The sequence below is a fragment of the Heteronotia binoei genome, chromosome 21 (assembly GCF_032191835.1).
Source record: "Heteronotia binoei isolate CCM8104 ecotype False Entrance Well chromosome 21, APGP_CSIRO_Hbin_v1, whole genome shotgun sequence".
NCBI classification, from domain to species: Eukaryota; Metazoa; Chordata; class Lepidosauria; order Squamata; family Gekkonidae; genus Heteronotia; species Heteronotia binoei.
Genome location: NC_083243.1, coordinates 57265193 through 57278568, shown reverse-complemented (window position 1 = coordinate 57278568; position 13376 = coordinate 57265193). Strand labels below are relative to the sequence as shown.

The 13376-nt window shown below is 39.5% G+C and overlaps 1 protein-coding gene across 1 annotated transcript in view; it reads right to left on the bottom strand.

Moving 5' to 3' along the window:
• The window catches only part of MBIP (MAP3K12 binding inhibitory protein 1), a 28096-nt gene extending 14959 nt beyond the window's left edge, over window positions 1–13137 (bottom strand). The window contains exons 1-2 of the mRNA XM_060261094.1: window positions 12858–13137; window positions 1294–1413 (exon numbers count right to left, since the gene is read on the bottom strand). Coding sequence (XP_060117077.1) covers window positions 1294–1413; window positions 12858–13127 — 390 coding nt within the window. The 5' untranslated portion in view covers window positions 13128–13137. The remainder of the gene's footprint in view (window positions 1–1293; window positions 1414–12857) is intronic.
• Between the last annotated feature and the right edge of the window lie 239 nt (window positions 13138–13376).

The following is a 13376-nucleotide window of genomic DNA, read 5'->3' as shown; positions in this document are numbered from 1 at the left end:
CCTTCTTAACACAAGAGCCAGGACTCTCACTCTGTTAAAGCTCTTGCTTTAAACACTACATCATTGGCAATGTCGCCACTTGAAACAGCAGCCATCCAAAATGCATGAGAGAATACAAACACTGTGCTCCAGACGTGTGCTTCTCTAAACACAGCCAAATCCCAGAGAAAGCTAAATAAATACTATTTATTTTCTCATATTATTCAAATGATTAATACTTGTAAATTTGGCAACAATTAAATATACAGAAAATATTAACTATATTAATAGTTCCCTTCACTCAATTACACTAGATGAGGTATAAACACTCTGAATGTAAAAGTTTGTACTTTACACTACTAATTTGAAATACATTAGTGTTGAAACAGAAATACAGTTATTTAAGAAAACAACAGTATTATTTGGCACACCATTATGAAATAAAATCTTCTTTCCCCCTTGCTACCCCATTAATTGTAAAAAGGAAAAAACCTCTTCCATTTTTAAATTTTGAAACATAGATTCTTAGATGAAGGCACAAGCATTTTGAAACTTCTGCAATCTAATCACTGCTAGAACAAATCCAATGTGGACCTTATTCAGGAGATGTTCCTAACAACTTCATCCAACTGTAAGGCAGCACTGTCATAAGCATATTTGTATTGTGGTGCCATGCAGAGGCAAAAAAACTTATGCTATCATCTGACCAAGATGACAATGTAAAGCATGTAAGTAGATTGAATTAATGTCAGTAAAGCTTTTAAAATGATGTAACAGCCATTGGTTACTTAAAGAGATGAAACATTAAATGTCTAAGAAGTTACTTAGAAATTTTTTTTAAAACCTGCTGAAAATATGGTTAATTGCAGAGACATACCAGGATGTTTCACGCTGGGATAATGCCACTTCTTGATCCACTGAAAGCACTCCATGAATCGCAGAACTCACCCAACGCATGGAATCATTATCATAGCATGACACACACCTGCCGTGTTATTGCTTAATTATAACCCACCACAGATGGAAATGTACTGCATTTACAATGCAAGTGCAGAAATCAACAGGACTGCATTCGTACAGTCTACTTACCCGCTGTAACCTACAATGCAATTCCCATAACTCTTCTGATAACCGCTTTAGATAATAGGTTTTAAGTCCTTTAGGAAGCTCAACGGAACGTGAAATGCGCAAAATGATCACACCATTTTCTTATCCAGGAGTCCTAACCTACAAGCTGAGATTTTGCAGCATGCAAGCTTGCATTGAAGGATTAGTTTGAGATCTTGGGTTTCAAAGTGTACAAAAAAAATTTACCTGCAAATCTAAAATATGTTGCTGCAGAGCACTAAAAAGCAACACGGGCTGGAGTGCAGATGTAGGTTGAAACTTGCTCCAGTTGATGTTAATTTTCACAACATCTTCTCCAAGTTTAAGCTTCAAAAGTACAAACAAACAACATCACAAGGGGACTTCAATACAAAAATCTTATCAACTCTGCAAATAGGCTAATATCCAGAATGGGACATTCCTCTCAGTCAAATGTTTAAGATAAAGCACACAAAGAAAAGTAGTAGTAGAAAGAACTGCAATTCTTCTTCAGCAATATGCTCTAATAATTTTTTTTTCTTTCTTTGTACTGGTACCTTGTACTTCTGTTTTATGATACTAATTTTATGACACAAAAACAAATTTATTTGCATCTTGTTTATATAAACACAACTACTGCTACCAAATGTACTGCTACAACAAATGTATTGTTGTAAATTTAAATTTAAAATTAAATTTTAAAATTCTGTTTCATTTAAATCAGTTGCTCTTTTTTACAAATATATTTGCAACAACATGTGAAATTACAACAGTTCAAATAAAGAATTTTAGAATTAAGGATTACAGTCTGCTAGTAGCAGGCAGTAAGACCGGTTAAGGTTTAGCTACACTCTAAGCAAACATGAAAAAAACACCATTAGGAAATGTGTTAATTACAAAGTCAGAAATAAAGGGCACCCTGGCCTGAGATCTCCTCTTGTGTACATCCCATTAGAAGAAAAGGTGAGAGTTCTGCAACAAAATAGATGTGCTGTATAAATCCCAGTCACTCAGGGCCGGATCTGGAGGTGGTGGTAGTGGAGAGGGGGTGCTTGCCCCAGGTGCCAACAGAGGGGTGTGTGTGCCAAATCGGGTATGGAATCCATTCTGTTCTATGGGCCCATTAGATAGAATGAGTCCATAAGGGGGCGTCATTTTTTTAATTTTGGCCCCCCTCAAAAAACATGTAGATCCGGTCCCGTAGTCACTCCAATGGGATTTTCACAGGAAACTTTCTTATGGATTATTTCCTTACTCCCTCTGTCAAAAGATCTGGTGCAGTGAATATAAAAATAATTCCTACATTAACAGTAAAAACATCTCTGTTAATTCAACAGCACTCTCCTAAACATGTGCACTCAAAACTAAATCCCACTGATTTAACCGGCACACCTTGGCCTAGCCTATATAAGAGAACAACACAGTTGCAGGATCTGGAGTAACAGATTCTAATCTATACAGACTCTAAGTGGAAGATACAATTTTTGACTGTTCTCTATTGTTAAAAACAAACCTCTTCCCCCAACCCTTGGAAGTAAAACAAAAGGCGAAGACACCAAATAGATGAAACCTGGGTTAAAACCTTTCAATTAGATTTTTACTTGCAAAGAGGCTTTTTAATGCCAAAATGTGAAGCAGACTTTGTAAATTGAGGATCACATCAGGAATTGGTCACCTCATTTTCTTCCATGTATAGACCAGCCTGATACTCTAGTAAAGGTACACAGGATTGTAGCCCATGTCTAATAATCTCATAAACATATTCAAAGCATTTGTGATTGTTTCATTAAGTACCTTTATTTAAAATCTGGTAAATCTGTAATCACAGATGCCTATTCCAAGCTACACCATACGTCTCAGTTCAAATCCTGCCCATGTAACTGAAGAACAAAAAAACTCCCATGCCTCAACATCCATACAATGTTTGCCTTGGTTTGCTATTTTAGAGAAATGGCTGTATGATGTAAACCTCAGATTCTCACTTTTGAATATTAATATAATCCCCCCCCCTTTCAGACATGTGTTGAGTTCTAAGTGCTTTGGACTACAGTATGACCAAATTTTCTAGATAATGTAGCAGTGCCACTTTAGGGTGCAATGTAAGTCCCCATTTCAAGGAAGCCATAAAGAAATATCATGATTTTAGACTTCTCGTGATCTATTTAAATGAATAATGGTTATCTTAGCCTCCTGCCCACAATCCTGGACTTGACATCAATAAAATCATACTCCCCCCCATCATGTTCCTACAGTTCAGACATCCCATGCTGCCAGTAAGGGATCTGGTTTCACAGGGTAGCTGTGTTGGTCTGCAGTAGAACAGCTAGATAAGAGTCCAGGTGCACAACAAAAACCAGCAAGATTTAGGGGGTATGAGCTTTCTAGACTCAGAGTTTCATTCATCCAATTCACTTATTTTACTGACTGTTAGTTTTAAATTGTCTGAACTATATAAAATCTTCTCAGGAGTACAAAAAGTATATATTTATGCAGAGGTAAATGGGTGTAAATATTTAATTTTATGGTTTTTCTTTGCAATTTTTTTTTTTTTGCTAATTGAAAATTCCTGCTCAGTTCCATTTACTCTGCCATCCTGCTCTGCAGTCCTGTTGAAACACAAGGAGATTCGGGTACTTTCAGCAGCAGGTCTCTTTATTACTGTCATCTTGAAGAAAATTGTTCAAATAATTTAAAACTAAGTTAGTAAAACAAGTGGATTGGGATGAAGAGCCTCTCTAAAGCTCATACCTCCCAAATCTTATTTATCTCTAAGGTGCTGGATTTAAATCTAGCTGGGGATCTGGAAAGGACTTGTCTAAACAATCTACTGGATCTCTTTAAACTCTATGGGTTCTATAATAATTGAGACAAAACATGACAACTTCTGTACATCATACATTTCTTTGGAAAATAAATAATCTGTAACTCTTTTTTTAAAAAAAAAAATATTTGCTAACTTCAATCAGAAATCTTTAAATTTACAAATCCAAAGGAACAATTGATTGTAATAGAATTTACTACTAAGAATTTATGCTGAGAATAACAGCTGGCTCAAAAACTTCTTGATGCAAATAACTGGAGACCAAGTCCTGTCAGGAAAGGTTTGAGGCTGAGTTTGTTTACCCTGGAGAGAAGATGACTGAGAGATCATATGATCACCATCCTCAATTACTTGAAGGGCTGTCATATAAAGGATGGTGTGGAGTTGTTTTCTGTTGCCTCAGAATGTCAGATCAGAACCAATAGGTTGAAATTAAATTAAGAGTTTCCAATTAAACATTAGGAAGAACTTCCTGACAGCTAGAGCATTTCTTCAGTGAAACAAGCTTCCTCAGGAAGTGGTGAGCTCTCCTTCTTTGGAGGTTTTTAAACAGAGGCTAGATGGCCATCTGTCGGCAATGCTAATTCTGTGAACTTAGGCAGATCATGAGGGAGGGCAGGAAGGCTTGCATCAGTGCTTAATTCTCGTAGCCCTTTCTTATATGCACAGGGAAATGCTGATCACCACTTTGGGGTCAGGAAACAATTTTTCTCCAGGCCAGTTTGGCCAGGGATCCTGGAGGTTCTTTTTGCCATCTTCTGGACATGAAGCAGAGGTCGCTGGGTGTGTGTGCGGGGGTGGGGCAGGTTCTTGGGAGTTTCCTACGCTGTGAAGGGGGTTAGACCAGATGACCTTGAAGGTCCCCCTAATGACCTGCTCCAATTTGTTCCCCAGATTGGTGGCCCATATGTTACTGTGACAGAGTACACTAATAGTTCAAACCTCTGAATTTTGTGCATTGCAAAAGAATCACAACATACCCTACAGTTAATTTTCTTATCATCACAACTAGAGATTCCCAAACAGGCAAAGAGAAAGCAATAATGACTCCTCTCTCGACTCAGGAGGGTCTTACCAATTGCTGCCATCACTCTGGGTTAAGGGTCTCCCTTGAGAAGGCACAGAGTACCCTCCCAAGCCCTTCCAGGCCTCCCTTAGCTTAGGCCAAATAATGAGCATGAGAACCAGGCAGAGTTAACAACAGGAGGGGGGAAAAGGGTTTATTTAAAGGTCAGTGCAATATAACAAACAGGGTGCATAAAAGGTGTGAAGGGGAAAATAACCAAATGCCCTAACGTGTCTATCTATACAGTCCCTACTGTAATACCAACACTTACCCCCTTGGGTAAGGGTCTTTCCGCTGCTTCAAGCTCCCTAGGCCACAGCCTACCTCCAGCTCAGCCTTCCAGGGAAAGAACACTCCCTTTCTGGGCTTGGCCCTTTTATCTTCTCCTCCCAGGTCCCACCCCTCTCTGGGCCAGTTTCCCTCCAAAACCTGACCACCCAATCAGAAGGACAGAGGGGATCCTGGGAGATGTAGGCTTTTCCCAGTAACTCCTAGGCAGGCTTCCCTGGGGCTTGCAGGCCTCGCTAGGCCAGGATCATGACAACTCCTGAATCAATTCCAAAGCAGTTAAGGCAGATCTCTAAGCATGTGTAGTGTGTTTTTCTAGAAACACACCTTTCCTCTGCATTTCCCCCCTTTTCATTGCAGAAATCAGTTCTGTAACCTCAAAATTACTGCGTTTAACAGAAGACTAGAAGGGAACTTAGATGAGATTGTTGGGTTAAAGTAATAATTCCTTTCCAAATTTTTGTCTTTAATGCAACAATCCGAATGTATCTCCTGCAAAGATGGTAAAAGAGCACAGGGCTTCTCCCTGCATCCAATATGAATGGCTACAGATAAAGTGGGCATTCTATTCTGCAACACAGGTTAAGAGTACAGAAGTTATTTCAGCCTGCTTAAAACAGATCAGATCTGTTTCCTATTCTATGTTTATAGCATCTAAACAAACTACAGAACAAACCATTATATTAAGAAAGACCAACATGAGATACAGATGCTGGAATATACGATGAGCTTTAATGCCATCAGGGACTATTCCTCATTCTTTCAGAATCTGGAAAACTTTTGTAAGCACAAATTTGCTCAGCTCAAAGATCAGTATGCCCAATATCAGACTTCTGTATCAGAGCCATGTTGCAACCCTCCAGTACTCTTTTCCAAATACAGATTTCCAGAAGCCCTGCTAGGTAAACCCTACCCTTCTTTCTAAGAACACTTTGAATCCTGTCCACAGGCAACATGCTTGGGACCCCTGTCCTATTTGATAGAAACAAAATACAACATCAGATAAAATAACCTGATCCTAAGCATGTTAATTAAAATAAATTGAATTGTACACCAAAATGCATTATTTAGGCTTGGGGCAAACTGCATAGGCTTTATCTTAGTATTGTTATGAGTCCTATTTATGCTCTATCAAGACAGAAAACTAAGATGTGGCCAGGAGTCCATGAATTTTTGTTGGGCTTGGAAACCAATCTATTATACCAGGGGTGTCAAACATGTAACCTGTGGGCTGGATCAGGCCCCTGGAGGGCTCCTATCAGGCCCACAATCAACTCACTGTTGTCTGCTTCCTTCTCCCTCTCTTGCTTCCTTCTGCATCACAGCTTGCCTTGCCAGGCTTAATCAAGTTACAGGGCAAAGCCTCTATTTTCTCCATTGGCTGACCAGCACAAGAAGTGACTTATGTACAAAAGTTTGCAATGTCTAGCCATTTCACATTTTCCTCTGGGTCTTAGGCTCAAAGCATTGACCATGAGATTTCTGTAATGAATCTAAGTAAATCAAAAGTAGGTTTGCAACTTACAGATACTTACACACCTGAACACCATACTCAAGATTGCTACAGTACATACATTGTTGCCAGATTTTGATGTAATATTTCAGAGCAAGAAGTGTCAGTTATCAGAGACTGTTAAATAAACAAAATATTGAAACAGTGCTAATATTTTAAACATGTTTTTAAGTTGTTGTTTTTTAACCAGTCAGGGACCTTCCTGATCCCCACCCCATCCCATGGCATGTGCTAAGGGAAAGGGAGATTATGTCAGATTATGTCATTGATTGGCATTGCTTTTGCCTACTCCAAAGCAGGACCTCGCCCAGTTCCGCAGGGCCTGTAAGACAACCCTCTTCCGGCTGGCCTATGACTAGCTGGTACAAGAAACCGAGTGTAGTTACACTAGATGTCTGCTGTCCCTAATGTTTTAAATGGTTTAAATGTCTTAAAATTTTAAATATATTAATTATTTTAACTGTTTTTATGCTTAAATTCTATTTATGTCAAATTCTTATGTTGTGAGCCACTTGTTGGGAAGGGCGGAATATAAATAATAAAATAAATAAATAAAACTTCCCTAAGTTCTCTGTTATTTCACTGAGAACTTGAGGGAAGACAGTCTGCATACACTTCTCGGTACTAAAACCATAGCAGGAGCTAACCAAAATCATTAATACCTACTGAGCAGATTACTTGGCTCCAGATCAATGTTAATATAGCAAAGGCTGCCTGGATCTATGCCACAGCAACACTGGGACTAGATTGCTGTAAGGCACTATACGCAGGTTGGCCCTTGTAGTCAGCTCAGAGACTCCAGTAATACATATGAACATATGAAGCTGCCTTCTACTGAATCAGACCCTTGGTGCATCAAAGTCAGTATTGTCTTCTCAGACTGGCAGCGGCTCTCCAGGGTCTCAAGCTGAGGTTTTTCACACCTATTTGCCTGGATCCTTTTTTGGAGATGCCGGGGATTGAACCTGGGACCTTCTGCTTCCCAAGAAGATGCTCTACCACTGAGCCACCGTCCCTCCCCTGATACAGAATATCATAGGTCAGCTACTATCAGGAACCCCACAGAGAATGCATATTTTATTTATTCTACAGTTACTCTATTGGCTGCTTTTCTGTTACTGGGTTCAATTAACTACACTATCAAATACAACATCCTGCATGGCCTTGGACCCTCATATCTGAAAGACCACCTCTCCTTCTGTTCTACCATGACAGCCTCACTCATCTGTTCAGGGCCTTCTGCGGCTGCTACCCAAGAAACAAGCATGGCGAATAACTGGCCATATTTGTGCATTATCTGTTCTGGCCCACATCTTGTGCAATTGCCTGTCTGAACAAGTCAAAGCAACTCTCACATTTCTTTTAGTCAGCAAATGATGTAATTCAGAGGTTTTTGTGAGAGTGTTTCTTCAAAGCTAACAGGACTATACTATAACAGAATGGTTAAGGAATGAACTTGATAAATGGAAAGAGGCTATGAACAACACCACTGAATATAGGATGTATTTATCTGTTTGCTACAAATATTACCCTGTAAATATTACAACAGGGTAATACGTAACACTACTTACGTAATGTAATTTTTTCTGCATTATATCTGAAACCTGTCTCATATCTGCTATGCTTGTTCAGATTTCTGTAATCTTAACACATTGCTTATACATTTCTCATCATAAGGACTGTATCAATTTATACTGTGTAATTTGCTTTGAGTTTTAGTAAGAAAGACAGATGGTTAATATAGTAAATAAGTAAAAAATAATAAAGGTGGTAGGAAGTAAAAAAGTGGTAAGAAGTAGAAAGGATCCATCAACTCTTAGGGCTTTTTCCCTAGTTCTGCTATAAAACAATTCAGAACCTAAATGTATCAAGGAAAAGTGTATATCCTGCCTTCTAATTAGCTGTTCACGTAAGAACTTATGGCATAAATCTGGGGTGTCAAATATGTGGCCCGGGGGCCAATCAGGCCCTTGAACAACTGCTTCCTTCTCTCACTTTCTTATGCATCTCAACTTGCTTTGCAAGGCTTGCTCAATCGTATAGGAGCTACAGAGCAAAACCTCAGTTTTCTTCATTGGTCCCTCTGGGGAAGGAAGGAAAGAGCCAGAGCTTCCTTTGCCTATTTCCCTGGATCCCATGGGAGAAGATACAAAGAAAGTACCTTTAGGACCAAAAAGTGCTAATGTTTTACGTATGTTTTATTTTACGTTTAAAAAAAAAAAATCTTTAGTCATGTTTGTCTGTGTCCTTTAAAAAGTTTATATCTCTGATACCTAATCTTAAATAGGTACACACATGGCCTGGCCCAACACGGCCCAACAAGGTCTCATCTATGTCAGATCCGGCCCTCATAACAAATGAGTTTGACACCCCTAGTGTAAAGGCTGCTTCTAATCAAATTTCCATTAGCCCTGTCACATTCCAGGAGTCATTGGTTCTTTAAAGTTAAATGCAGAAAACGGCAACTACATTTTGCAACCTTAAAGTAGTCATATTTTACAACAAAAGACTATCAAGAGAACATGGCAAATTCCAACTTCAGCAGCCTGTTCCCCCTCCCCATGTTCTAAAAGCACATAAGCACATGCAGACAAGTAAATTTTTTTTAAAAAAAACCCTACACACAATTTTAATATTATTTATACATAAGATAAAGTACAACTTTTTGAAGTCTGGGAATGATACAAATAGCATTATGCTATCTAGTGAGTGTAAAATTATGTCTTGAAAGTTTCAGAACATACCCTTAATGCTCTATGAAAACTTTTATGTAAAGAATATTTAGAAAATGGCAATGTTACTTCTCAGCATAACAGTAAATATCTAAACTACTTGCAAAATAAACTCAGGCTTTATACAGAAATAGTTGACAAATTTATATATAACTATACTTTACTGTTTTTATTTAGATTTTTCCTCATCCAACTCCAACACACCAGAAAGTATGTTGTATGCAAGAAAGATATAGTTCTACAATATATTATGCTAGGTTTTTTATACTGCTATTTTAAACAGGCACACATTCCAGGCCCGGAACCAGAAGGCAACAAATCTCTGTGATAGTACAAAGGTGTGAGAGTACAGCCAGTTTTTCCACTGGTGAAAAAGGCAAAGAGGAGTCCCCTTTGACCACCAAAAAATCTGTTTGGGAATACATGGACAAAAGCTACATGGAATGGAGGCTGTAATAAGGTGAGGAATTGGCTGGGACCGAGCAAAAAAGCTGGTTGAACCCAACCAAAAGCTTATTTATCATTTCACATCAGCATGTTTTGTTCTACAATATAAAACGAAATGTGCATAAAGTTCACATCACTGCTTGTTTGTACATAAACCTAACTTTACATTATTCAGTGATGGTGGATGAGTTCAGTTCTTAACCCAGTATTTCTCTACCAGCTCTGATAGTCAATGAAATTGAGCTTCTTAAAAGCAATACTAGAATTATGAGATATTTGGAAGAAGTTAGGTTAGGTTCAAAGGTTGGTTGGTTGTCAAGGTAATAACGAGGGTTATCCCTATTAGAATGCTTTTGGCATAGCTTTAACAAAACTATGAGAAACTGAAAAGAGTTTGGGATTGGGTTTTATGGTAGCAAAAATTTAAAAATTCAGTCATAAAAATACAAAACCCTGAAGGATGAAAAGTTAGTCTGGCTCCTAGAAGCAAAGAAAATTCTTCAAGGCATGCTCTTTACTTCTTGAACTTTTCCATTTTCTTCTCAAAAGTTCAATTTTAGGAGTCTGTCTGGAGAAGCAGAGATATTTTTTAATCAAACACCTTAGTAGGCTTTTTCCCCAGACCATCATGCTACTTCTTAATGTACTTTTAATCCCCACTCTTTACATACACAGAAGATTTATAATGCCATTTTATAGATGGGAGTTTGTGGTTGCAGTCCTAGGAATCCTCTCCTGAGTAAGACACGCTAACTAACATGGGACCTACTTGTGAATAGATCTGCTTGGGATTGTTGTTTGTATATATAAAATACAGCCAAGGCCACAAAAAGCCAAGGTAGGGATGAGGACTTGAGGTCCCAGATCTAAATGTAGTTTTCATGTGTCTGATGGTCACCCACTAGATGTTCCTGGCAAAGATATAACATCAGACTGTTTACCAATTGTAACCAATTCTGTCTCCTCAAAGTTCCTTGATGAAACCACTTCTCAAAACTACACAATCTCTTAATTATATGTCACCGTAAGAAATCCTCTTCCACATTGTAAAAGGTTCCATCTTCTTCCTTTTTCACCCTCTCTGACTTTTCAACTTACTTTCTGAAGTTTGGACAAGAGCTTGTAGAGTGTATATACTTTATCAGCTCTTATATCTTACCAGAAATGTAGCTGGAGGCAAACCTACTTCTGGATCAATATGTGCTTATCTTTAATTGAAAGACATGTAAAAGCTTGAGGATGCACTGGAAAATTTTGAGGGAACCACATTTGCCGGCACTGCTTTTTGTAGAGTGCCATCATAACCTAATCCTTAAAGTAAATGATTTTTATCTCTTTCCAAATGCACGATGTATACTTTCAAGCATTTTTTTTTAAAAAATTGAAGCTACTTGTGTAAATGGGATGTTGAGATCTGCATGAAACTTCCCTTCCCTAATTACAGTCTGCAGAAAATTCCAGATATCTACACTATTGCTTTATGTTCTGATAAAATATTGTTCCTAGCTAGCCTGATCTTTTCAGATCTTGGAAGCTAAGCAGGGTCAGCCCTGGTTAGTATTTGGATGGGAGACCACCAAGGAAATCCAGGGTCACTATGCAGAGGCAGGCATTACCAAAACATCTCTAACATCTCTTGTTTTGAAAACCCTACAGGGTCACCATGGGTTGGGTGCAACTTGATGGCACTTGTTACCGCCATATGACAGTCCCAGTGTTGCAATACAACACAGTTCACAATAACTGCAAGGTTAAAGGAAGCCAGGATTGGGGTAAGAGCCCTATATTGATTTCACAAGTTTAGGAATATGTTACCTTAGAAAGAGTTATTCCATTAACACAAAAAGAACAGGGTAGCAAATGAACTCACAATCCCACTATAACAGCTTAAACCAGCGGTTCTCATCCTGTGGGACACAGATAGCCACATGCGCAATTAGTATCAGCTGAAAGAGTGACATCTTCCATTCCTAGCATGATGCCTGCACCTCAGGGAGGCTCAAAGCTTTTCTATTCCTCTGGTGGCAGCTGTTTCAAGTTGGGAGCCAAATGCCAACCATAGTCTCCAGGAGGCAAGGACCTTGGCTGTTTTTCAGAAATGTAGGGTGGGTGCTACATTGGGGAAGAGCTACAAGTAGTTCCAGAGTCAATGAGTGAATATCACTGGCTTAAACCACACATGAAGTAGAACACAAATCACCTCACTTGAAAATTAATGCCCTTGATTTCAATGGAACATTCATTTACAGTGTTGTCCTAAGCAGTTACATTTTTCTAAACCCACCAAAGTAAATGGCTTTATAAGTGTGTGATTCTGTTTAGGATGGCACTAGAAATTATCACCACTGACATTAGTGGCACTGGCTTCCATGTTGCGTGCTTTGAATAAAAATTTAGGAGACTGGTAATCCCAGCAGGTATTTGCTCTTTGGTTACACAAATTCCAGAATAATAGACTAGCCAGATTACAGCTAAAGAAAGAACAGCAGAGTATTGTGGCACCTTAGAGACAGATTTACTGGGACATCAGCTTTCGTAGGTGGGTTTTGGTTTGTTGTTGTTGTAGTTAATCTTACATTTCAGACTATTTACTCAAGACTCCGAAATCGAGCCTGAGCGTGAGACAATAAACATGAGGGCAGGCATTTGAAGCACTGTACAGATCTGATAAAGCCCTCTGGTAAACAAAGCTTCGGAGCAAGAGGATTTAAAAACTTTCCCGCGAACATCCCTTATACCGCTGCCTCCACAGGAAATAACCTGGGCTCACGCTTGAGGCCCCAATAAACTAGCCTTCTCCATTAACACCAGGCGCCTGCCCCGCTTGCCTGTCTGCCTTCCTCTCCTCAATGTCTTCACAGCACTAGTCGCAGCTCCCTCCTCTACCCGGACAGGAGCCGTCTTGCGATGTCTTTTATCACTGACCTGCCCCACCAAGTTGGGCAGCAACCGGAGGCAGCCTTCCAAAATTTCTAAGGTGGGCTTTGCGGTAGGGTCCTCCAATGGAGCTGACACCTCTGTTGTATTCGAGCCGGGCTCTCCCAGTTCGGAAAGGGAGGCCATAGCGGCCGGCCCGAAAAAATTACCGTTCACCCGCACCAGAATCACATTCCCGCCCTTCGCCTCCTGTCGCCTGAAGATGACGCAACAGAGAACCTCCCTCAGGAATGTATTGTATTCCCCGCCTACAAACATTACTGACGGGTGAAACGAGCAATCCCTTGTAGCCTCCCGCGGTAGCGTGAGAAGCTGGGGATGTTTGAGCGGCGGTCTGCTGTTCCGGTATCGCTGTATTCTGGACAGTCGACCTGGGAGTTTAGCGGGGGTCTAACATTCGAGACTGAAGGTGTAGAAGAGCGTTAGACGGATGGCCAAAGATTGTGCTGATGCCTCTAGAATTTTTTTCCATCAGTGCGCGATTAATTTTTAAACAGTTCTGTCCCG